Source organism: Balaenoptera physalus, assembly GCF_965194825.1.
Source record: "Balaenoptera physalus genome assembly, chromosome: 9".
NCBI classification, from domain to species: Eukaryota; Metazoa; Chordata; class Mammalia; order Artiodactyla; family Balaenopteridae; genus Balaenoptera; species Balaenoptera physalus.
In genome coordinates this window covers 59355700-59383134 of record NC_138888.1, presented here as the reverse complement: position 1 = coordinate 59383134, position 27435 = coordinate 59355700, and the positions used below count along the sequence as shown (strand labels likewise).

The following is a 27435-nucleotide window of genomic DNA, read 5'->3' as shown; positions in this document are numbered from 1 at the left end:
GTTTTGTTTTTTAAAGAGCCATTATCTCTTAGGATTACATACTGAAATAATTATGGACAAAATGATATCTTGTATTTGCTTCAAAATAATATGCATGTTGGAGGAAGTGGTGGGAGTTTAGATGAAATTGGCCATGTGTCAATAATTGTTAAAGTTGCGTGATAGGTATATGGAGGTTCATTACAATATTTTATCTACTCTTGTATATGTTGTGTTAAATTTTCTACTTAAATAAGAGGTTGAAAATAAAACTACAAGGCATATGTATTTTCAAAATAAAAATTTTTTAGGAATATAGGTAAGCTTAAAGGAAAAATTAGGGTTAAGTCAATGATTATAATATATAATCACTCTGCCCTTCCAACCCAAGCCCAATCTTAATTCCTTCAGACCTGAGGAGAGCTTTTTTTTCTTATTTCATAAGCCTAGGAGACCTACTTCTGTCATTGGTACTGACTTTATAATCTCTCTTTCCAGCTTATGTGATACTATCCACAAGGAAGCAGAACTCTAAAAGTCTGGTTATAAACCATTTGAAATTAATTACCCACTTGATAAACTATGAAGGCTTTAATACTTATCCAAAGGAAGAAAGACTCAGAAGACAACATAAGGCAGATTCAAAAAGATAAATTCAAGACATTAGTCAATATAGCTGGAGAATTTACTTTTATTCTTGCAGTTTTATACTAGGAAGTCAACATTTAATAATCCATTGTTCACAATTGATTTATAAAAAATTTTAATCCTTAAATTGTACATCAATATCCTATGATTCCAAATCTTATTTATCACTCTCCTTCAAGTCTGAAGAAAATGATCACGTAATTTATTAACTTCCACAGACAGCACAGTCCCACTGACATAACATTTAGTCTGAAGTCCTACACTCATATGAGAATTAAGAATAGCCAGTATCAAACTGGCCTGCAACCTGATTGTGTTCCTGGCTCAGGATACCTGTAGTAAATTTGTAAGTCCACACTAAGACACAAAAATAAACTAGGGTGTGTATGTCATATAAAAAACTTTTCACAGTAGAGTAAAAATAACATTAAAATGTTACCAAATTTCAATATTACGGTGTTTTATCCAATTAGCTTTCAAAATGCCTGATTAACTGAATTAAATGCAAATAACTTTGTATAGGATTTTTTTTTATGTTTGCCCAGCATTTCAAAATGGTTATGGAATATAACTTTTAAAATGTCAAAATATGCTATACATATTGCACTTTTCTGCTAGGCTGGGCTAGTATCCTCCATGGCAAGATACCAAAACTACTGAATAAAATATGCTTTAAAATCAATAGGTACTTGATTAATTTCCCTGAAATTATCATCATCATTACCAAAACCTTCCAGGATTTTGTAAGATTTGATTCCTTAAATACAGTTTTAAAGTTTAACTTAAGGAGGGAAAAAAAAACCCTCATATATTTGACTTTTTATTTCCTTTTTTGGTCGCTCAATGACCAAAGAGAATTTTAAACAAATTATGCTTCATCTTTCCTGGCTTAATAAAAAGCAACAATTTCTATTATCCAAATTAAGAAAAATTATACTAATCAAAAGCTATTAACTTTCAAATGTCTATGTATGTCTGTCTGTAGGTCCCCTAAGAACCTTTCCAAACTTTCATAAACAATAGATTTTAATCAATCATGTACTAGAATCAAATTCGGTAAGGAAAAACTTATTTTGCAAAAATAAAATCACTTCCCAACATGCTTGACAGAAACAAGCTATTCATTTTCATTTGTGTTCCATTGAAGACATTATTGAAATCTGTCCAATGGTTTATTTCCAACTGGTCCACTACAGAATTCTTCGGAATGTTTTAAGATTGGCTGTAGCTAGAGTTCTGACTTCCATTTGGACCCTGCTCTCCTTCACTGTTCAAGTGGGGAAGAAAGAGATTTTACACCAATTAAAAGACTCGTTTTCAACACCCTGATAAACCTACTAATTTTTAAAGTTATTCCGCGCTACAACTCTACAAAACAAAGACGTTCCCAATTATAAGACACAGATGTGGAGAAATTAAAATCCAGAAGACTAACATTTGGTTTTATGTTTTTATTCTTATGTAACTTAGTGCCCTCACACATACCAAGCATTCTGGAAGTTAGTGTCCATTACACTCAAAAACTTAAATGAGGGTATGGGATTTTGTCGTCATTACAGGTATCACTCAACATAGAGATTAGAGCTTCTTCTAGACAAATTTCCTATAAAATTAAATTGTACATAGAAAATCTTATTCCTACTAATTATGAAAATCAAGAAGCGTTCTTCCAAAAAAAATTATTGTCCAAAGGCATAATAAAACCATACGTAAGTACAGCAAACCTTTATAATTAAAAGTCAGAAAGAAATATGGTAATTTCCTGGAAAACGCTGAATATTTAAAATAAAAACTAAAACTGAAAATACCAGTAACTGTGGCAATAGGATTATTGCCTTATCTTGTCCATCATCATCTTGCAGCTTCAGGCCCTGCCACTAGTGAAGAATCACTCAGGGAATTTCTGCAAAAAATGCATCCAAAGGCAGCTGTTTGAATGACTGCCTTAAACAGCTCCTTGCATAAGTCAAGTATTAATTTTTTCCAAATGGTAACATTAACATATCAGATCTACAAATCTATCTTAATGTTATATAACTTATTTATTTTTCTTAATAAATGATTAAGATGGGTAGCATTTCTTTGTTTCCCTTCTGACCTTTTTTCCCTACCCCAAACGATCTGATGTACAGTGAGAGCTGAGAACCACTGAACTTAAATGAACAGATCCTATTAAAAAAAACAAAACAAACAAAAAAACACAAAAAAAACCCCACCACAACAAAAAAACCTTTTTAGGACAAGTGACTCATACTTAGCAAAATTATGTTACTGTTTGCGATGGATCTTTGAGTCACTCAAAAGCCAAAATTATTTATTTACCTTTACAATATCAGATCAATCATCTACGTTTTTGAAAAATGCTACTGAAATTTATAAATAGGATAACAGCCAGTAGTGGGGGGAAAAAGTCAAACTGACATGGAACTACTACAGAAATCTTTATCCCTGAATTTTAGATGAACTTGCCTCTCTCTGTTCTGTTTAAATTTATGTACAGTATATAATCATATGTTGAGGGATACCTGTAATAGACCTGCCATTGCATTAGGAAAAGTTACTTAACAGATGATCAGATTAATGTATTTTTTAAAATGAGACGTTCTCAATCTATCAAGTCACAAATTAAGAAAAAAGAAAAAATATGTCATGAAGTTTTGGAAGAAATTTTACAAAAACGAAACAACATAATCTATGAAAAATTATGATAATGCATATGAAATATATAATTAAACAAAATCAGTAACTAAAGTCTACAAAGTACCTGTTTGGAGGAGGTTTTGGTTTTGGCATCTTACTAAGAATAGTTGCCATCTCTTTTCTCTCATCAAAATTCTTCCACTGCTCATACAGTTTTAAAATAACCCTGATTATTTCCAAAATCTAGAAGAAAATATTTGAAAAGTTCTCAATGGCCAATTATCAAGCAACATTTAGTATACAAAGAACACACATCATATCCTAGACATCCCTTAGAAAACTGTGAAAAGATAGTCTCTGTCCTCCAGGTTAGGTTAGACAATCCTGATAAATGTGAAAGCATGTGTATGCTCAGTCTATCCTCATCCATCTCTGCAGTTGGTTTCCTTCTACCTACTGATATCTTAAACCAAAACAAAGTAGTGAGGTACTAGGAATAGAGGTCTAAATCATGAAAGAGTATGCCACTATAGAGTACACTCCTCTAACACCGATTGTTTCAAACAATTTAATGGGAGGTAGTGCACAAAAGACTGTTTTGATTCTCTACTAACTACTCTGCACATGAGTTAAGGGGCTCAAAAACCGGCAGCTATACAAATCTGTCAAATCCAGTTTCCAAATTAGCCCTTCTTCTTCATCTGAGTAGACCTAACCTTGGATTGATTCTAGAACATTTCAGCAGAAAAGGTAGAAGGGCAAAAATCACTTTGTCAGGAGATAGTCCGTGTTACAGAAGTTTACAGTAGTCACTAGGTAGCTTTTAAAATAACCCTGGCAATTAGAGGCTACTTTGCAACCAATCAAACATAAATTTACCATTCTGTTTAATCCTAAACTGAAGAGAAATATAACCTAAATGGTCAACATCAGTTCTTCTTGCCAACACATTTCTTACCATTTCTTTACCAAAAATATTCTTAGCCTGGCTAAGAATTTTAGGCTCATGGTAAGTAAATATGACATTAACTTTAAAATGTTCAAGTTATATTCAGTTAAGGGAATTTTAAAGATTACCTTCTCCATATCCACAGAAAGCTCAGCAAACCACTGTCTGGCATCTTTCTGTTGTACAACACAGGCTACATGCAGGCAAGCTGGAGAGAAAATGAGAGACAAAGGTCCATGTTTAACTGCAAACATGGAATGTATGGACTCACAGAATAAGATATTCACTTAAATTTTTATGTGTATTTTCTTATATTCTTTTAAAAAATTATATAGATTCATATAATAGTTATCACTGACCATCGCATCAACTTAATCTTACAGGGAGGAAAAGTTACTGGGCTATATATATATTAAGGTCCTTGACATCTGCTCCTCACTGTGAGCTAGCCATGATGCAGTTGCCTTGAGAGGGCACATCAGAGAGGAAGAAGTCCACGGAGGAAATCAGAGCAGGGAAAGGATCCCTGCATAGCAGTACACAGTAGTGGTCAAAATGCACCCAAAAGTCAGAGTGACAAAACAAACAAACCAAAAAACCATCCAATCAATATACTGATAAATTTCAACACTACTGTGTTTTGGTATTTCAGTTAAAAGCAGTGTTGCCTCTGCTTTTTAAAGTTATTAGCGCATGATCAAGTTAGGTGAAAACTGGGCACCCTAGTACAGAGTTCAGTGTTGTAATCAAACAGAGCTGAGAAAAAAAAAAATGTAATGCACCACATACAATGTAATTATATACATTACTTACAATATAAACTAACAAAGATAGTGGAAGAGCCCAAAGACAACAGTCTACATCATAACTTTGCCTAATATAATTCCTCTCAAGCAGCCTGCCTACCCTGATCCCACACAAGCTTGTTAAATGTTATATTCCCTGGTCTGGTTACCTATATGACTTTGCTAAGAATGACATCCTAGGCAAACAGCAACTCAAACGTGCACGGACATCCTGGTTGCCCCAAGTTAAAGAAAGCTATTTATAAAGTAGGGCTTAGGTTCAGGAAGGATTGAGAGGCTAAAGGACAAATTATAAAAACAGGTAATAAAAATACAGTGGAAAATGCCACGACAGGGCATACACAGAGTAAATTAGGGAAAGAGACATCCTAAACCCAGACTGAGGTGATGCAGAGAGTGCGGAGTTGGGGACGGTGTCACTGAAGAGATGATATCTGAGCCAAGTCTTTAAAAAAGGTGAGAGTGGGAGCAGAGAATGATATATCCATAAATGGCAAAAAGAAGCTGTGGATTTTATCCAGAAATTGGGAGGAGCACTGAAAGATTTTAATTGAAGCACCAATTCTGCATTTTAAAAAGCTCCTTCTAGCTCAGAGTTTCTCAACTTTAGCACTACTGACATTATGAACTGGACAATTCTCTGAGACTGCCCTGTGCACTGCAGGATGCTCAGCAGCACCCCTGGCTTCTACTCACTAGATGCCAGTGGCATCCCACCCCAGCTGTTACAACCAAAACCATCTCCTGACATTGCCAAAAATCCTGTGGGGAACGAAATTATCCCTGGTTGAGAACTGCTAGCCTTGCTCAAGTGTGCAGGATAGACTGGCTCTCTGAGAACAGGGATGCTGGAGGCCAACTAGCCAGGAAGGAGACTGCTGTGATAACCTGGATAAAAATGAGAAGGTGGCTATGAGATTACTAAAGAGTGCGGCACAACAGGTGTTGGTTACCAACTAGATGTAGGTATCGAGGAAGATGAAAGAGCCTAACTACTGGGTTTCCAACTAAGGTAACTAGAGCTATTCACCAACATAGCAAAGACAGGAAAAAGAGTATATTTGGGGGCAAACTGATGAGTTCAGTCCTAATCATGAGTCTGAAGGCCAGTGAGATGCCAAAGGAAGCTATCCAAAAGGCAGAGATTGATATAAAAACCAGTTCAGGAGCAAGATCTTGGTTAAATAAAGAAATTTAAATGTTTAAACACACAGAGATAGCAGAAGCCATGGGCCTCAGTGAGACTACCCGGGAAGAACAAAAACAGCAGGGATGACAAAGATGTGGCACATGGCCTTCCTACCCATGCAGATCCCAGTACTCCTTCCCACTGAACCCAGATGCCACTTGAGAATCCTTCCCGGGAGCCTCCAGTACTACAAAAGTATAACCTATTTACCACCCCTCATGTAAGAAGGCGGAGAAACATTAACATTTAAGGGGTAACTGAATAAAGAGAAACCAACAAAAATTAGTCTGGACTGGTAAAAGAATGGGGGGAAAATCAAGAAGACAGAGACATAGAAATGAATACAAGACAGAAAGGGAACAGAAACTAACAAGTGCCTAACATATGGCAGGCATTATTTAAAAGGTAACTCGTTTAATTCTTGTAACAACTCTATACTGAGTTATTAGTACCCTCCCCCAATTTTACAATTAAGGAAACAAACTCAGAAAGGTTAGATAATTTTCCCACAATTGTAAAGGAAGAAAAGTTTAAACCTAGGACCATCTGTTCTAACTCATGACAGTACTGCCTTCCACAGATAATAGAATGGTGGCTAACTTTCCCTCTAGCAAGGCATTAAGGACCACAAAAGGCTCCTTTACTTGACTGCTGAGGACCTAACTGGGCTCAGGAAATAAAAGAAGACCTAGTTATTTTATATAAGTTACAACCAGTATTAGAAGGCTTAATTCCAAACTTCTCCCGCTAAACAAACAAAAATGTTCTATTCAGACACTGGTTAAAATTATTTTAAACGATTTCAAAACAAAACTTACCAAAAAAGGGGGGTGGGGGGACAATAATCCTGATTTGTGATAGTTGCAGTTCATATTATTGAAAGTTCACATGCAAGGAATAGTCTATTACTTCAAGGAACATAAAAACATAAAGTACAATAGGGTGAAATTTCTTTTAGGATGACCTAAATTGGTATACAACAATTTAGCTACTAAAGGTACCCCCACATTTACATACCTAAAGCTATCATGAAAGGAGGATACAGTAGGCAAAGATCCGTTCTGTAGGTATCATTCACTATCCTCCTATAGGAATGTAAATCATATTATTACTGAAAGCAGAACTACCTCATATGATTGTACATTACCCTCCAGAGAGGGCCAGATTTCCCATATCTGTATATATTTATATCTCTTTTATATTACCGTAACACAGATATAAAGGTGAACATCAAAGGAAAAAGATGGATACATGAATGTGACAATGAATAAGCATATTTTAATGAATAAAATTACAGCTAAATATATTTAAAATTTTAAAACCTCACAATAAATTTTAATATAAGATAAACATTTCTCTAATTTTCCAAAAATTAGAAAATCAGATAGGAAACCAGAAATATACAACGAATTAATATATATGTTGAATACCACCAAAAATATTCTGATTATTTTAAAGATAACATTTAATTTATTTTACGGAAATATAGTTGAAATCAATGTTGTGTTAATTTCTGCTGTACAGCACAGTGATTCAGTTATACATATATATACATTCTTTTTCATATTCTTTTCCATTATAGTTTAAAGATAACAATCTTAATTTTCATGTAAACAGTCTGTTTTTCATAAGAATCAAATTTTATTGGAAATATTCATCAAATAGATAATTTAAAGATCATTTTAGCATTTATAGCAGTATAGTTATTAGAATTCAACAAGCAGATATTTCACTCAACATAAAATATCTTGGGGCACTAGTTTAATTACTTTAAAAATACTAAACTTCATATTTAATTGTCAACCTTCCTAGCTAATAACATGTTACACTATGAATAACTTCTGTTCTAATTACCATGCAAGGGGAAGCAACATGTCTTCTTGGCCCATGTCCTGCACATACTGGAGCAAAGGTCTATAAGGATGATACACTATCAAGCAACAATCCTAGAAACAGTTTAAAAAATGTGTATGTATAAAAACAGATTTATTATAACACAAAAACCTTACCATTACCCAACTGATTTTTAATTGTGTATTTCAAAATGTATTTTTCTAACTCATGCTTGCTTCCCTCTTATTCTCTTAAGCAAGCAGTATGGCAGCCCTAAACTCTACTGTAATAGTGAAGGCAGTGCTCTCTCTGAAATATACCTTGGTAAATCGGTTGGCAGTCAGTCAGCATCCATTCCCTTAGAGACTCAAAGTGTCACATCTGCAACACACTGAAACCTCTTATTAGCCTATAAATCCGTAATTCCCAACTGGAGGAGCAGAATTCTGCCAAAGACATAATCTATCTTTAAATAACACCACACACATACACAAATTGTGCAAATAATTTACAGTGGTTTAATGTCCTGACTGGTTTGCTTGTAATCCTCTTATTATAGTTACTATAGAACAGAAAAAATTTCCCATCCTAAGTAGTATATACAAACTATTTTACAGGCTTCCAAGAGCATATAGGTGATGATGCCACTAGGTACTATGATTTACCATCACATATCACTTGGATGGTTTTAAAATGCACCTCCCTACAATTATTTCTTTAAATTTATGACTTCACTAAATTTGAAAGTAAGTTTTACTCTATTAATCACAAGGAAGAAATATACTTACCATTAATTCTAAAAGATAGAATTCACATTCTAATATCTGTTAAAAAAAAAAAAGATTATAAATGTCAACATGAAACCAAATTAGATGAGTCTACTTAGTCTAACCTAAGAATGTAATTAGACATTTATCAAAAATTTTTACTAAAATTTTTTTAAATCAAGAAAACACAATAGCTTATATCAGAATGAACACATGCTGTAAACAATTACTTGTTATACAATGCATGCAACTGTGATTATGAAACATTTTAATCCTTGTAAGGAAAAGCCAGCCTCATATAAGTATTCTTATTACTTTTTTTTACTTAAAATAATCCTGTATAAACTTCAGATTTTCCAATATACTTCCCACTCAACAAATGCAAAAATGTAATTATCTCCACTTAACTGTTATTCTTGTTCTATTACAAATTAATAATAGAATACTGAAAATGAAACAAAAATACAATTTAAATAGAATGAAAAAATCCCTTGCAAGGTGGAAAAAGAAAAACATGCCTATTAAAACGGCAATAGAAATGCATCTTCTAAAATAATGTAAAATTTCAAGTATGGCTTTCATTCTGTTCCATTATAGTAATTCTCAACCCCAGCTGCACATTAGTAGCCGCCTGGGAGCTTTAGAAAATACCAGTGTCCAGGTTTCAAGCCTGAAAATTCTGATTTAGTTGATCCAGAGAGGCTCTGACATCAGTATTATTAAAAAAGCTCCCAACGTGATTTAATGGGCACCCAGGGTTGATAACCACTGCTACAAAGTATTTTTTTAAATGGTAGAAGCACTTTAGCTTTAATTTAGAAATAAAATCCATATTCTCGTAGAATCTGAAACTGCCATTTCTAGGAGACTATTCAGTTTATTTTAATATAAAATGTAGCTAGTTTACATACAGCTTTAACAAGTAGTTTTAATTTTTACAATATACTTACATGGTTCATCCTATAAGGAAATTCCTTTGGAAAGGCATATGAAAATCTAGTTTTCACTGCAGAAAACAAACAAACAAAAAAAACTTAAACTGAGAAAATGGGGAGTGAATGAACACAAAACTTCTTTAATACAATGTAAAATATTAGAGGTAGAGCTAAATCATTTTTAATTTTTAGTAGGAGCTCTTGAATATGCTTAGGGACGCAGATTTTTTTTGTTTTCAGGCAAGGGGAAAGACTGAGTGGCAGAAAGCCCTAGGCCCCCATCTATATTACAATTAGAGAGTTTCAATGATATATTTAATATATTAAGAAAGAGTTCTGCTGCTTAAAAACTAAAGGAAATGGGAAAAAAATCACTGGCTTTTATCATTTCTAAAATCTTTCCAGCTCTAGAATGGTATTGCTCTATTTAGTAATTTAGCTTAAAAGGAATATGGGTTATATATGTGTTCACAAGTATATATATATATGTTTATATTTGTAAATATATACAGTTGACCCTTGAACAACACAGGTTTGAACTGTGCATGTCCACGCATACACAGATTTTTCCAATAAATAGGTACTACATGAACCAAGGTTGTATATGTAGATTTTCCAACTTTGCAGAGGGTCAGAGGGTCAGCACCTCGAACCCCTGTGTTGTTCAAGGGTCAACTATATATATAAATATTGGAAGGATAATACAACCAAAAAATGTTAACAGTAGTTATCTCTGAGATTTAAGGATTTTTACTAATCTGAACTTTCTAAACTTTTTATAATAGGTATTTCTTTATCAAAAGACATATTTTAATAAAATCATGAATATATGTGCAAAGGTCTCTAGGACTTTCTTCATACCACACACAAATATATACACACACACTCTTCGTCACTAAGAAAGTACTAATGAAAAAACTGTTAATCCTCTATCTCCTCAAAAATGGTAGGAATTGACTATTCTAACAGCTAATTTAGATAGGTAACATTTGCCAAGATTTGAAACCTAAGCCATTTAAACTTGACATTAGGAAATGTCTACTTAACCTTTCCTTTCCTCTTTTTAGTTAATTTAAAAATGTACCCATCAAGGTTACTGAGTTTTACAAATCCCCCCCTTTTTATAATTTTTTTATTTTTTGGCCATGCCGCAGGGCGTCAGGATCTTAGTTCCCCAACCAGGGATCGAACCTGCACCCCTGCAGTGGAAGCGCAGAGTCTTAACCACTGGACCACCAGGGAAGTCCCCACAAATCCATTTAATGTAAGCAAGATATGAAGTGTACAAGCAAAACAGGTACTTACATAATGTTAACCAATCAACAAGGTAAAATTATCTCTGTATATAAAGCAAATCTACATCCCTAACCCCTGGACCTTGACACCTAACTTACTGAATTAGATTTTACCTGATGCTGTCAACTTCTCTCCTATTCCATGATAAAATTGCTCTGCGTTTTGATTTTCTACTTCCTAATTCTTTTCTTCTGACCTGGAGGAAAATGCATCTCTCCTCTCTATTGCTACCCCTACCACTTGTGCATTTGCTTTCATCTACTCAACTGACAGTCAACTTTTTTCCTTTGCACCTTTAACTATTCCTCCTCCAATAAATCTGTCCTATCACTTACTAATATGCTCAAGTTTCCCTTTAAAGCAAAACAAATGACACCTCTACCAAATTATATTCCTCTACTTTTTAAAAGTAGACTCTGGAGTAGGCTGCCATGTAAGAACTCACTGAGAAGGAGGCTGTCTGGAGGCCAGGAAGCTAATCATGGCCAACCAAGGAGCTGATCAAGGCAGGCACTTTCATCTTGGACTTCCCAGCCTCCAGAACTGTGAGAAATAAATGTCTTGTTTAAGCCACCCAGACTTTGGTGTTTTGCTATAGCAGGTGAAGCAGACCAAAATGCCCCCTCACCCAGAATCCTCTGTTATTAACATGTTACATTAGTATGGTACATTTATTATAATTAATGAACTAAGATAGATACATTATTACTAACTAAAATCCATAGTTTATTCCGATCGCCTTAGTTTTTTTTTTTTTTAATTTTATTTATTTATTTATTTATTTATGGCTGTGTTGGGTCTTCGTTTCTGTGCGAGGGCTTTCTCCAGCTGCGGCAAGTGGGGGCCACTCTTCATCGCGGTGCGCGGGCCTCTCACTATCGCGGCCTCTCTTGTTGCGGAGCACAGGCTCCAGACGCGCAGGCTCAGTAATTGTGGCTCACGGGCCTAGTTGCTCCGCGGCATGTGGGATCTTCCCAGACCAGGCTTGAACCCGTGTCCCCTGCATTGTCAGGCAGATTCTCAACCACTGCGCCACCAGGGAAGCCCTCCGATCGCCTTAGTTTTTAAACTAATGTCCTTTTTCTGTTTTAGGCTCTCTTCCAGGACGCCACATTACATTTACTTGTCATGTCTCCTTAGATTCTGTATGCTGTGACAGTTTTCCAGACATAACTTATTTTTGATGACTTTGACAGTTTTTAGGAGAACCAGTCAAGTATTCCGTAGGTTGATTCCCTATTGGAATTTGATGTTTAATGATTAGACCAGGGTTTGGGGTTTTCAGAAGGAAGACCACAGAGGTGAAGTGCCATTTCATTATATTACAGCAAAAGTACATACTATTAATGTCATTTATCATTGTTGATACTGACTTCGATCACCTGGCTGAGACAGTGTTTGTCAGGTTTCTCCACTGTAAAATTATACTCCCACCTTCTTTCATAATGTACACATTAGAAGAAAAGTCACTATGCATAGCCAACACCTAAGGAGTAGGAATTTATGCTTCCTCTACTTGAGGGGGGAGTTAGCTATATAAATTATTTGAAATTCTTCTGTATGGGAGATTTGTCTCCCCCCCCCATTTATTTATTTACGCTATCATTTATTTATATCAGTATGGACACATGAATATTTATTTCATACTTGGGTTATACTTTGGGTTATAATGCAGTATTATTCTTTTTTATTTTGTTGCTCAAATTCTTCCAGCTTTGGCCATTGAAAGCTCTTTCAGTTGGCTCCTATATGTCTTCGACATACCGCCATTAATGAGGGGTTTGGTTTTGGGTTTTGTTTTTTTTTTTTTTTTTTTTTGAGTACTTACTTACTTATTGGCACTCTAAGATGCTCTAGGTCCACCTTGTATATTTCCTGCCTGATCACAAACCCAAAGGAGGTCTGGTTTTTTTATTTGGTATACATCTTCTTTGCAGCAAAAGACACTATGCAGCTCTCTTTCTTAAAAGGTATCAAGTCTCAAATTTCTATCACTGGCTTCACATTTCTAAGAGGATGTTCTACTGATACATTTACACTCAGAATGTTGAAGAGTAAATCTAATTCTTTTCAGAACCCACTCATTCTCCTCTTCCTGTACCACCTTCACCTCCCAATGCCCAGGCATGAAACCTCAAAAATCATTTTTGACTCTTCTTAAATCTTTTCTTTTCAAAAGTCCTGCTGACTCTATCATTCAAACCTAGCTTGCTTGTTCTCCTTGCTGGCTACCAAAACATTATTTTAAGGCTTCATTAGTGTTTACCTTATTATTTCAATAACTTAAAAGTTTTTTCCTACCTTAAAATTGTTAGCTTTACTTCTTACAGCACCCAGTGGTGACAGTACTCACTACAGTTTGCTGTATATATAAAACTATTTCAGAAAGGGGTTTTTTCGGTGAGTTTTTTTGTTTGTTTTTTGGGGGTTTTTTTGGCCATGGCACGTGGCTTGCGGGATCTTAGTTCCCCGACCAGGGGTTGAACCCAGGGCCACGGCAATGAAAGCACCAAGTCCTAACCACTGGACCACCAGGAAACTCCCGGTGATTTTTAAATTGTGGTAAAATATATATTACATATAATTTACCATCTTTAACCGTTATTTTTTTCTTTTAACATCTTTATTGGAGTAATTGCTTTACAATGGTGTGTTAGTTTCTGCTGTTAACCGTTTTTAAGTATACAGTTCAGTAGTATTAATTACATTCACACTGTTATGTAACTATCACCACCGTCCATCTCCAGAACTCTTTTCCTCTTGCAAAACCGAAACCCTATATTCATTAGGCAACAACTCCCCATTACCCCCTCCCTCCAGCCCCTGACAGCCACCATTCTACTTTCTATGCCTAGTAATTTGATTACTCTAAGTACCTCATATAAGTAGAATCATACAGTATTTACCTTTTTGTGACTGGCTTATTTCACTTATCATAATATCCTCAAGGTTCATCCATGCTGTATCACATGAAAAACTTCAAACTGTCTGTCTACTTCGACTCACACTCTCCTCCAATTCATCTTACATAATTCTGCCAGAATCATCTTCCTAATACACAACTCTGGCATCACCCTCATGTTGAAAAATAAAGCTTTCATAGGTACCGCCACTGACAACTGAACAAGCTGCAGATTCCTCACGGAAGGCCATCTATTATCTGGCCTTAGCCAGGTAGGGGGGCTATTTCCCACTATTTCCTAACTCACCATTCACTGAATGTAACTCAGTAGCTTTTCCTTATATTGATCAAACTGTTCAATGCTCCTAGACTATCTTTCCCCTGCATTTCCCCAGGTTCAAATTCTTCCTTCACTAAATTCTATTTAAGCCTTTTTGGATTCATCTAACAAATCAACTTTTCCCACTCAAAACATTCATTACATTCTCTGTTACTCTCTTATGCCACTTATTTTCTTCTGTATTAATATTTGTATATTGATGTCTTATTTTCTTGTCCTTAAATTCTTTGTATTTATTTTTATATCCACCACTGCATCCAGTACGGTGTTTTCCAGTGATAATGATGCTGTTGTTGATGACAATGATAGTAACCACTACAGTTTACTGAGTATTATGAATTGAATTATGCCCCCCACCCGCCAAATTTACATGTTGAAGCCCTAACCCCCAATTTGGCTGTATTTTGAGACAGGGCCTTTAAAGAGGCAATTAAGGTTAAATGAGGTCATAAGCATGGGGCCTTAATTCTACAGGACTGGTATCCTTACAAAGGGAAGAAACACTAGGGATGCACACACACAGAGAAAGGGCCATAAGAGGACACAGCAGTAAGGCAGCCATCTGCAAGCCACGGAGAGAAGCCTCAGGAGAAACTTAGCTTGTTGACACCCTGATCTTGGACTTCCAGCTTCCAAAACCATGAGAAAATAAATTGTTGTTGTTTAAACCACGCAGGCTCTGGCATTTTGTTATGGCTGCCCTAGCAAACTAACACACTGAGCAAAGCACGGTTCTAAGAGCTTTATTGATATTAACTTATTTGATTCTCACAACAACCGTATGACATAGATGTTATTAATATCCTCACATAACAGAGAGATTATATTTTGCTTAATTTGTCATGTTGAAAGCACTGGGGCTGAAATTTGAAACATAAGCTGTCTGGGCCATATAATACACTATAAAATTTATGAAATAAGTAAAATAGTCTACTATAAAGTTCCCTATTCATTGGTAAAATGAATATGAGTGTGCCTTTTAGCCTTTGCATGAGAAATAAAAAACAAACCTTGGTAATAGGTATTTTACATTTTCAAAAATATACACCTTCTAAAATATCTGGAAAACAGAGACTAAGGTAAGAAGAAAATAAGGCACCTATAATCTACTCAGAGATGAGCACTGCTAACATTCTGGTAGATTTCCTTGCAGTCATTTTTCAATTTTTTTAATAATTTTGATTTTCCAGAGGGCAATTCAATACTTCACCAATGGGATATATTTGACATATTAAATTCTATGGCAAAACTGATTATTACTCTTCTATCCTCAAGATAAGATATGACATGAAAAAGACTGAATTAGATTATTACACTCCTTTCAGAAAGGGAAATGACCCCAAAAATATGAAATTCTGGCTCAGAAACAATACAAAATGCCTCTGCCTCTTCTGTGTAAGATCACAGAAGTAAAAAAAAATAATTTTAATTATCTTTTGTTAGGTGATATCTTTTTGCTTAACCTATGAAGATGGAACACAGCATAATATTATTACCTTGTGTACAATACTTTACGATTGCTACTTTACAATGCTATTTCCTTTAATGCCATGATTCACAGGCACATAAACCCCATGTTTTTAGGTAAAGAACTAAGGCCAAAAGGTAAAGCAACTTGTTCAAGGTTATACAGCTGCTGCTTAGAGACAGAACTGGTGCTTAGAATCAGCTCTACAGACTAAAGAGTCAGCATATTTTTCTGTGCCATATTTTTCCATAAAGAGGGAAAAAACACAATCCCCATCAAAGACATAATTACAATTGCTAAAGAAATAGTTTATTTCACCCACAAGAATGACACAATAGATAGTTATGAAGCAATAAAGTATAATAAAATTGAAAAATAAAAATTCTTTCTTAACCTTATTATAAAATTAAGAGCCACAGAGTTGATGTTTTTGGCTCAGTAGTTACTACCCATTTTTAGCATTAAAAGTAATGTCTTAGAGATAATACTTTAAGTGGTTTTAAAATTTTTTGTATTTTAAAATTTTTAGCCAAATACATTAGGCATAAAGGTGATCTCACCTCAGGAGATTTAATAGACCCAACTAATCTCTCATAGGTCTCATAAACTGAAAAACATCTATGTCCTATGGAGCTTTCTTTAGAATTACAATCTTAAAGCAGGATATATTTTTTGCACTTACATACAGAAGTAGCAGCAGAAATCAATCTTGTATTTGAGACTACTCCAAATTCCTAGAAAAAGAAAAGTAAAAGAGATTAGGTACATAGTAACCCAATGAACCTAAGTATATCTGAGGTCTATTCAAAACAGAGCATTTCCTATGTTCCTCCGATGTTTGCAGTCTGTTTATCTACCTACTTGAGGAATGATGTACTTAAATCTCTAAATTTATGACCTTTCCTTAAAATTACTACACTTTAACACAAATGCTTAAATCATTTTATAATTTAATATTATTGGAAGGTACCAAATTAGAAACCAGACCCTAAAGTGACAGTGCCAGTTTTTTGCACTCAAATTAGTTTCCAAGAGTTTTTAGATTCTACACTTAATTGCCAGACTAAGTATTAAGTATGCTTCCTTTCAGTTGAACCTGGACTAACAAACAGGTACTTCAGGGAATTTAGTAATAAAACAGTTGACTCTCTGAAGAAAATAAACTTTAATATCACCAAAAGAACTCAAAAGACTGTACAAACAATTATTTTTCTTTTCGGAACAGGAAGACAAGAATGATTAGCATAAGACTTCGGATGTCAGTTCCCATTTCCTCTTTGAACTTAATATACTGCCACTGTAAAAATAACAAAAATTTATGAGGTGATCCACCTTACATATAGTCTTGTTTAATTTGATTAACCTTATAAAGTTATTAAAGGCTTTTTTTTTTTTGGCCGTGCGGTGTGGTGTGGCCTGTAGGATCTTAGTTCCCTGACCAGGGATCGAACCCAGGTCCTTGGCAGTGAGAGTGTGGAGTCCCAACCACTGAACCACTAGGGATTTCCCCAAAGCCTTCATTTTTAAAGCTGAAAAATCAAGAATTGGTTCCTTAGCCAACAGAAGAAACTAAACTGAATACAGTCTGTTCAAAAACCTTCAACCAACATCCTTATCTAACTGTGTGTGTTTGGGGGGGGGGAGGATATGTATGCCTGTGTATGTATTTATATTTACATTTAAACCTCGCACCATAATAACTGATACTGAAAATTAAATGCCTGAGACATCTTCTTAAATGCCATTTCAATACAATTCTCACACAACTGGACAAAACACAGAAAGATTTGGTCATAGTTAAAGAGTTTTAAAAATGCTATAACCAAATATGAAAGGATACATCTTTTTCCAGGAATAATTCTTTACCCCAAATTCTTAAAGGAAAAACTTTCACCTAATAAATCATAAAATAGGTTTCTATTCAGTAAATCATGTAACAAAAGATATTTAACACACAAGACAAATTAAAACGCCAAGTTAATCTGCACGAGTAGAAGTTTATAAAGATTTTGTCTTGGTTTCTCATACTGGTTGTCCTTCAGATACATAAAATTACATGGTAATATTTGGAAAAGCCACTCCATAATATGGGCCTTTTATAAACACCTTCTTTTCCATTAAAGAACTTAAAAACAACAGAGCTGGTTCTGCCTCCTTAAATTACCACTTACAGTTAAATTACATTTAATATTCAGGAATACAATTACTAATCTAAAGACATCATCTAAAAATAGAAACATAATACAAAGGATTCATATTACTGAAGATTACATGGATTATTATGAAGACCAGTTAATAATATCTGCTATTATTATCTGGATTTAGCCGAGCTCTCTCAAAAATACTGAAAAGGTAAATAAGGTGGGCAGAGATTTGGTCTCAGCTGTAAGTTCCCATCTCTCTTCTCTCTCCCTCACCTAATTTCTCAACCCTCACTACCCAAACCATTCCTCGTTAGAACATATATTGCTATAGCCACCCCAATCCTTGCTTTCCCTCTTGCTTTCCCTACGGCTTGCTAGGCAGCCAATCATCAGGAGGCAGGAAGGGAAGACAGCAGAACACAGGAAGCATAAGGAGGAGAAGGAAGAGCATTCTCAGGTTCAAGCTGTGGCATTCATGGAATACTCCTTAGTGCCAAACAATAAATGCCTCAGAGGCAGAAGAGCAAAGCAGTTAAGAGCATGGGATTAGGAACTAGACTCCCAGGGTTAAAATACTGGCTGTCACTTATCAGCTATATGAACTTAATTTCTTTGTGTCTAAGTTTCCTCACTTATAAAATGAGATTACAACTATGTAGCCCATAGTTTGTTATAAGGATTAAGTCATAATTTGTAAGAGGAGTCAGAATAGCACATGGTACATAGTAAAGTGCTACATAAGTTTTTGTTAATTGAATATATAGAGATATGTATATATTTCTTTGATTTTGTATAAATTTCAATATTTTATATAAATCACCATCTGTTACTATTTTTACACAGTTAATGTGAAAACTGGGGCAGATTAACCAATACACGTTGACTATACTTTGATAAAAAACAGAAAACTAGGACTTCCCTGGTGGCACAGTGGTTAAGAATCAGCCTGCCAATGCTGGGGACATGGGTTCGAGCCCTGGTCCAGGAAGATCCCATATGCTGTGGAGCAACTAAGCCCATGTGCCACAATGAGTGAGCCTGCACTCTGGAGCCCACAAGCCACCACAACTACTGAAGCCCGCGTGCCTAGAGCCCACACTCCACAACAAGAGAAGCCACCGCAGTGAGAAGCCCACGCACCACAATGAAGAGTAGCCCCTGCTCGCTGCATCTAGAGAAAGCCCGCGCGCAGCAACGAAGACCCAACAGAGCCAAATATAAATTAATTAATTAATTAAAAAAAAAAAAACAGAAAATTATTTCATACCTCTACTTTGGATGCCAAAAACACACATGTAGGAGCCATTAATACAGGATCTATACTCTTCAGAGAATACCTAAAATATGATTAAACAAAGTTAAATGTCATTCATATAGAAAAACATATATGAAAATAGAATTCATATAGAAAACATTTATATGGAAAAAAATCAGGACAACTCTATGGCAAACACACGATTCACTTATATAAGGTTCATCAACATTAGATAAGAGTTTCAAATAAGCATTAACATATTCCCAAAATAACACAGCCCTACCTGGCATAGAATCTCTTGAAATAGACCGTAGCAGTGGCAATAACTTGTTGTCTTAATTTAAGATGTTCACCTAATGCTTGGATAACTAAAAGAAAAATAATAAAGTTAAATGTATTTCTGATATCATTATATTAACATTTAACAATAACTTCCATGCAGTTAAATCATGAGTATATTCATTTTTAACAAAGAGAAAAACCTACACATGCTATAAAGCTCTACTTGGATCACAGTGGTCTAGTACTAGGATTGTAAATTTGTTAAAAAATATATAGGTATGCATAAACAATAACAAAAAAACAGAAACTGCCTCATAGTAAAATCTATTCTTGAATCAAGGAGGTTGAATGACAGGTATTTCCCCTCTATCTTCTAAGTATTTTCAATGCTCTTCATATTATTACTACTATTAGACCCCTATCAGCATTATAACTACTGCTTAATAAAGTTTATAAAAAACCCAAAATGAATCCTCAAAACAACAGAGAGGTAGGTTTGCATAAAAGTGAACTGAGGATGAGAAAGATCCTGTGACAAAGTTACCACGTGGCAGAGCAAGGATCTTTTAACTCTAAAACTCTTCTGTCCAAAGCAAACTTGTAAGATAGGAGTGACCAATACAGGATGTCAATCCAAAAAATCATTTATCCTCAAAGTACTTTGCTATAGCCAATCTTAAATTGGGTTTAATGATGCATTACAAAGCTTAGGGAGATTAATACTTTTAGACCGTCTTGAGTGTCTCTGACATGTAAGATTCACAAAAGACTTTAAATCACTTTAAAAAATATATATATAAGTTGTAAAAAGAATACACATGTAAATAAAAATGTAAAGTAGGGACTGAAACAGTTCATCACAAATTACTACAGAAAAACATTTTAATTCAGAGGTAACCAACTGTACCAATTCAACCAATTAAAAGAAAAACTTTACCATTTGTAAAAAATATCTGTAATTTCCAATACTCTTCTTCTGTGAGAAACTTTAAGTCCTTCTGGCGTTCCTTCAACAGATCTTGTTTATCCAAAATCCACTGCAAACTAAAAAAAGCAAAGATTCAGACATCCTACAGAAAATCAACTAACAAAGTTACAGGAAACATTCTAAGATTGAAGAGGTTGTTAATATTCTGAGAAGTACAAAATACAAGTAACCTTGAAAGACAATATTTTTCACATTTCTTGAAACTTTGACACTGAGAATTACCTCACTAATAAGTGTAAATATGCCCTGAAAAAAATCTGCTCTAATCTTTTCTCTCTTCCTTCTCAGTCTATCTCTCCCCACCCCCACCTCTGTCACTATTATAGTGTATTTCATTGATTTTAAGACTGAAATCAAGATGCACCTTCAGTGATGCCTAGCATTTTAATGGGCAGTAATGTTTACACTTACTTAGTGATAAATAATGGTGAAATTGACACTGACTGATGATGCCTTAGATTTGAAGAATCTCTTCTCTCAGATGTGCATGAGTAACTAGAGTAATATTCCTACTTCACAAACTCCAATCATGTTAAAAGCTGCTTCAGAATTTATTTTACCAATAGCCGCCTCCTCCTGCCTAGTCTAGTCTATTTTTAAACAGACACGTAATTGACGTGATCCCCAAAAATATTCTGCATCATGCTTTTGTCACTCAGTATGTATTGGAAGTTTTACATCAATGAATTTGTTATTCAGCATCCTTTTAAATTGCTGCACAGCATTATGGATGGATCATTATTTAGTTAGTTAATCCCTGGTGATAGGCATGTAAGTTATCATCTTTTTCACTATCACAAGTAATGCTTTAATGAACATCTTTGTAATTCACCCTTGTATATTTGATTAATATTTGGAATCATTTCCTAGAACTAATGGGTCAGTTTTGCTGGTAATTTCGATATGCATTGTCAGCTTGCCTTCCAAACCAATTTCCATTCACAGGAGTGACACATGAGGGTGTCTTAAAATACTTAACCCTACAGGTCACTGCCAATCTTTTAAATACTTTACAACTTAACGGCAAATTAGTATCTCACTGTTTTTTTTTTAATTTACTTCTAAGGTTAAACATTTCTCCACGCCTTTATTGGTCAAATATAGTTCTTTGGTACATCGTAACTCTAACATGACCATTTTTCTAATGGGATGGTCATCTTTTTTATGATTAAGATAATCTTATGATCTAAAATTTGTGTATTATGGATAAAAAAATCATTTCTTTGTCAAATATGCTCTAGACATTCTCCAAGTTTAGCATGATCTCTCAATATTTAATGATTTGCAATGCAGAAATCTGAATCACGTATTTATTCAAATCTATATTTTACTTTGATTTTGTGTTTATCACACATGGGAAGGCCTTCCCTGACACAAAATGATTTTAAAAAAAAAATTCCCTCATATTTTCTAATACCCTTAAGGCTTTTTTCTTTCAATTTGTGATCAATCTGGAATTTGATACAGGGTAGAGTAGGGATCCAGCTAAATGTTTTGTTAAATGGTTATCCAAATGTCACCAAAGAATTTCAAGAAGTATAATTCTATCATTATATTTGGATCTTCTTTATAATTTCCTATTTTTAATTTGTTTTTCTTGTTCCTATGCCATCCTTTTTTTTTTTTTTTTTTTAAATTTTTATTTGGCTGCACCGGGTCTCAGCTGCCACACACGGGATCTTTGTTGCTGCATGCAAGATCTTCGTTGCAGCATGCGAGATCTTTTTAGTCGTGGCATGCAGGATCTAGTTCCCTGACCAGGGATCGAACCCAGGCCCCCTCCATTGGGACCGTGGAGTCTTAACCACTGGACCACGAGGGAAGTCGCTGCGATGCTATTTTAAAACACGTAAAAGTGAGTAATTAAAAACTGGTATGGAAAAAACCCCTTGCTACTATTCTTCAGAAGATTTCTGGCAATTCTATTATAATTATTATTCTAAGACCTGAACTTTAGAATCATTATATCAAGTCCCCAAAAAGGAAATTCATCCAAAATTTTCTTTGGGATTGCATTATATTTAAAGATCAATTAGGAGAAATGGTATCTTTACAATGCTGGAATTCAAACTCCATTTATTAAGATCTTTATGTTCTCCACAGAATATAAAAATTTTCTTCCTACAGGTCCTGCACATTTCTTAAGTTTATTCTTGAGTATTTCATATTTTCCATTGCTATTGTAAATTATATTTTTCCATCAACAGTAAAAGAAAGTTTTCTATTTTTACATTTTGCAACTGGTCATCTTATCAAACCTTTACTATTTCTAATAATTTTTCAATTAACTGAATTTTCTAGTTAATTTTATCTCCATATATTGATAATTTTGTCATTTTTATATCTCATTAACCTATCAATTGCATTGAGAGTAGCATATTCAGAACAATGTTAAAGAAGCATCCTAATTTTCCTAATGTTTCACCATTAAATATCTCTTCTTAGTGCTCTTATATGTTTTTATGATGTTAAGTAATCATCCTATTACTGTTTTAGTAAGAGCTTTAGTCAAGAATGGATGTCGAATTTTATCAGGTGTCTTCTTAATTCCTTTACTGTTTACTAACAGATTTCCCAATATTGACTACATTTCTACAAAATCAATGTCATTTTTTATACTTTTAACGTAATCTGGGACTCCGTTTGATAGTAATTTATATTTACATCAATATTCAAAAGTGACTGTTTTTAGTGCTATCTTTGCTAGATTTTATCAGTGTTATCGTGACTTCATAAGGAACTGGAAAACTTTCTGTGTGAACTAGAACAACTTTAATAGCAGATTATCTTGAAAGTGGGAAAAAATTTACCCATGAAATAATGTGGGCCTGGAACAATTTTTAAAGAAGTAGCTCTCTGGTAACTTTGTCTTGGCTTTCAAATTTATTTTGAAAATGGAGATAACCCAAAGGTATATCTGCGATTATTTACTTTTCTCATTCCTAATTTTGTATTTCTGTATCATCCCTTTTTTCCTTTATTCAGCTAGCATAGTTTAGTCTACCGTTTTGGTTTTCCCTTCCAAAGAACCAGCTCTTATAATTTCTGACTATTTTTTCCCTTTCAATATATTAATATCAGTGTTAACTTTATTAAGTCTGTTTTCCATAGGTTTATTTCAGTTTCCTTTTAATACTCTTAAGTAAAATATTTAATTTTTACTCTTTTTCAGTTATTCAAGATGTTTCCTTATAAATTTGGCTTTGGCCACCGCCCATAGACATGAATATACATTGATCTCATTATGTTATTTCCTAGATAATATGTAACTGTTTTCAATTTCCTCTTTGATACAATAAAGTATACAGAGTTGCTTTTGTAGTTTTACTTTTGTTACCTGTTCATTACTTCAGTCGACCAGCAAATGTTTAGTGTCCTTCTAGCTTTACTGCATCACGATCAAAGAATGTGTTGTGTTCTACCTTAACTTTCTGGAAAATACTAGGATTCTCTCTGGTCCAGAATTATCATCAATTTCTTCTCCACAGTCATTTTATGTTTTTAAAAAGGTAAATTTCACAAATATTTTAAAGTTTTTCCTCACAGCACGCAGTATGGAAGATAAACCAATTAACACCACATATCATCAAATTCAAGATTACACTGATTGGGTTTCCCTGGTGGCACAGTGGTTAAGAATCCGCCTGCCAATGCAGGGGACACGGGTTCAAGCCCTGGTCTGGGAAAATTACACTTGCCATGGAGCAGCTAAGCCCGTGCGCTCTAGAGCCCCACAGCCACAACTACTGAAGCCCGCCCGCGCGCCTAGAGCCCGTGGTCCGCAACAAGAGAAGCCACCGCAATGAGAAGCCCGCTTGCCGCAACTAGAGAAAGCCCTAGCGCAGCAACAAAGACCCAATGCAGCCAAAAATAAATAAGTAAAATAAATTTATTTTTAAAAAAAGATTACACTGATTGTAAGACTCACCATTATTTCATATGTTACTAAGAAAAAAAATTGCCATGCTGATAGCAGAAATGTTAAAATGGGCAATTTAAAGCCATGAAAACAGCATATTTCATGTCAATTTTCCTCTTTCACCAAAATCACCACCTAAAACAATGGCTTTCATAATCTTTTTGTTTTGTCTTGTCTTTCATATTTGATTGTCTTGTCTTTCATATTTGTCACCTTTTGCAGATGAGGGACTCCGTGATTCTCAAGGGATCTGAGCAAGACAAAGAGGCTCTTTCCTCCAGGGCTATTTGAATTGCGAGGCTAGGACAGTTTTCAAAAAAAGCACATTTAATATTATAGTATTTTATATTTGAAAAGTGAAAAAACAATTGGTTTTATAAAATAGATCCTGGCCCCCTTTTGATAAGCCGACAGTAAATGAAAGCATAATGAGAATGCTTATCAAAAGGGGGCAGGATCTTTTCTTTTTTTAAGTTGAAAAAGGGCTGTAACTTCTGATAATCAACAGCTGGCTACCTGTCAATTCTCTCAGCTTCTTTTAAAGTTTGCCAGAATACTTCTTCTTCACTACCGAAATTTTCCATATTTTAATTTTGCCCAAGCAAATATTTCAGTGAGTGAACACAGTGCAAAATAAAAATATGATCAGAAGTGAAGCTTCTATAGCACCACATCTCCACAGAATCATTTATAGCAAGAAGAAAACCTGCTTTTCTGAAAACAGGTTTCAAAGCCCATTGTTTCTTTTTTCTAGTGCAAAAGGCTAAAAAACCGAATGAACAATATAGGAATCCATCTTCTTCACACTCAAAATTTAGTTACTAATGGTCTCTTAGCATTAAAAATTATTTACACTAAGATATCATCTTTATCAGGTTCTGTTCGTCTTTCAAGTATACAGTGTACAGCCTACCCAAAGTTCAACTAGTCCCATCACCCACCTTCCTACCTGCTTAAACAGATGTATTTAGAGAGAAATGTTTTCAATATTACTCTAGCTCTTCCATGGTACTGACAGAAACAAAAATTCATGAAAAAACGTTGAAGATATTGGCAAAGTCCCTGGAAAATACACTTTTAAAACAAAATATGAGACACAGACTAACGAAATGGACAAATGTTGAGAGCACTTGTCCTATACCTTACAAACATAAAACTCCATCTAGGTTTAAGATAGTGGCAGAAAGCGGTTCATGAGCAGAAACAAGCCTGACTCCCTCCTCTCCTCGGAGTAATATTAAATCCGCACAAGACAGAAGATGAATGACAAAAGATTACGATGCCGACCAACTTTAGAAATACCAGGCAAAAGCGAACCACAACTGTCCTGAAAAGCCAGCCTCACAGTTCTGTACTGTGTCACATTTCCCATACCTGTGCCCATCCCATCCCAACCCTCACCGGCTCCGCTCCTCCTCCTCCCCCGACCCCCCGGCCTAGCTAAACCAAGAATCAGAAGTTCAACTCCCGAGCCTTCCTTCTCCGGAGACTGAACCCCCTTCCCTCCCCGCAACAGATTTTCCCCCCAACGAAACCCGGCCAGGGGGCGGGGTGAGGGGAGTCGTCCGAGAAAAGCTCATCCCGCTTCCGGCCGCCGCCGCTTCCCGGGAGACTCCGCGGCGCTCGGGACATGGGCCGGGATCCAGGCCAAGGGGAGTCGCAGGCCCCGTCCACACAGCACCCCCAAGAGCCAGCCCCGGACAAGAAGACGGAAGATAACTTACTAGTGGGAGCTCTGCCAAAAGTTCCCTGCCATGGAACACAGCTTGCCCTGATAAAAAAGCACCAGCCGGCGGAGCGGCCCGCGGAGCGACCATAGACCCAGCCCTCCCGGTAACCGCGCTCCTCGATCTGATCTGCACGGCTCCGCTCCGCGGCGGCGACGGTGAGAGGAAGAGGAGGGCACCCTACTCTCCTTGACGCCGGCCGGCAACACTCTACTGTGTAAATCAGTTCCTATGCATAAAAGTTCCGGCCCGCCCCGCGGTAGCGGAGGAAGCCGACGGTGAGGAGACAGCCCTTGGGAGTCCTGAGAAAGGAGACGGGAACTGGCTCCCACGAAGGCTCGTGGCTGTCGGGAGGCTCTCGCGAGAGTTTCTCGTGGATTTCGGCCGGGACCCCGCGCGGCTCGGTCTTCTGCTGGAGCTCCAATTCGTCGAGAAGGGGTGAAATGGGGAAGGCCGACGCCCTGTTCGCGCTTTCGTTATTGCGTGGTTGCAGGCTTCCAAAGCAGCACAATGGCTTTGTATTAAAGTATACGATTTCCCGACTTCAGTTCTTCCTCCTGTGTTTGGAAAGAGAGAGAAAGATTATTTTGGCCTCAAAGACCTACCAAAACCTACCGGCACCAAGCCAAATACGTTCTTAATGGAGTTCTTTTGGAATGAAGCGCAAACTTTTAGAGCAGCAATGTTTTCTTTTAATGTTAGAGACTAACAGTTTTGCAGAACAGCCTAAAACATTTTTCCTTTATTACATATATATGTGTGTATATTCACATATGTGTACCAAATGGAGAAACATAGAGCCAAAAATGCAGTAATTTAATTTTACGCGATGAAATCTGTATTTAACATTTCTATTATCGTAACATTGCATTTATTGTAAAGCTGCTAATCTAATAATTTGACACACCTGAAAGTTGTTCACAGACGATCAGTGTTCTGAGGTAGCTTAAGAGTATTTTCCACAGCGGGGGGGGGGGGGGGGGGCGGGGGGGGAACCAATTAGGTTGTGAAATTGAGTATGATACGCATTTTACTAAATGAAATAAAATATCAGGTATGTCAGAAATAGCAAGGGTATTATTTTAAAATTTTGATTCAGTTATATATGTATATGTGTACTAGATCAAGATGTGAAATGCATTTTAGTAGTTTAACATAAAAGTATTTTATGTCACATGTCATTCCCATAAAGTCTGATGTGGATTAGACTGCTCTCATTGGTGGTTCTCCAGATCTTCAAGGATCTAGTATATTTCCATCTCTCAACTACAGTTAATCTTTGAGCAACAGGGCTTTGAATTTCAGGGGTCTGCTTATAGGTGGATTTTTTAAAAAATAAATACAAACTACAGTACTACACGATCTGCG

At 35.6% G+C, this 27435-nt stretch overlaps 1 protein-coding gene across 2 annotated transcripts; it reads right to left on the bottom strand.

The window, feature by feature from the left end:
• Positions 1 to 652: 652 nt before the first annotated feature.
• CCNC (cyclin C) lies at positions 653 to 27435 on the bottom strand. 2 transcript variants are annotated; one of them, XM_082475446.1, is made up of 13 exons: positions 26065 to 27435; positions 20371 to 20477; positions 19435 to 19519; positions 19164 to 19233; positions 16435 to 16486; positions 9762 to 9817; positions 8833 to 8868; positions 8066 to 8157; positions 7229 to 7296; positions 4345 to 4424; positions 3392 to 3510; positions 2436 to 2530; positions 653 to 1894 (listed from the first exon to the last, which is right to left on the bottom strand). In XM_082475446.1, exons 1-12 carry the CDS (start codon positions 26094 to 26096, stop codon positions 2479 to 2481), a joined length of 849 nt encoding a protein of 282 aa, XP_082331572.1. In that variant the 5' UTR covers positions 26097 to 27435; the 3' UTR covers positions 653 to 1894; positions 2436 to 2478. The 2 variants fall into 2 exon arrangements, with proteins under 2 accessions (XP_082331572.1, XP_082331571.1); XM_082475445.1 differs by lacking the exon at positions 2436 to 2530 and having other exon boundaries at positions 26065 to 27419.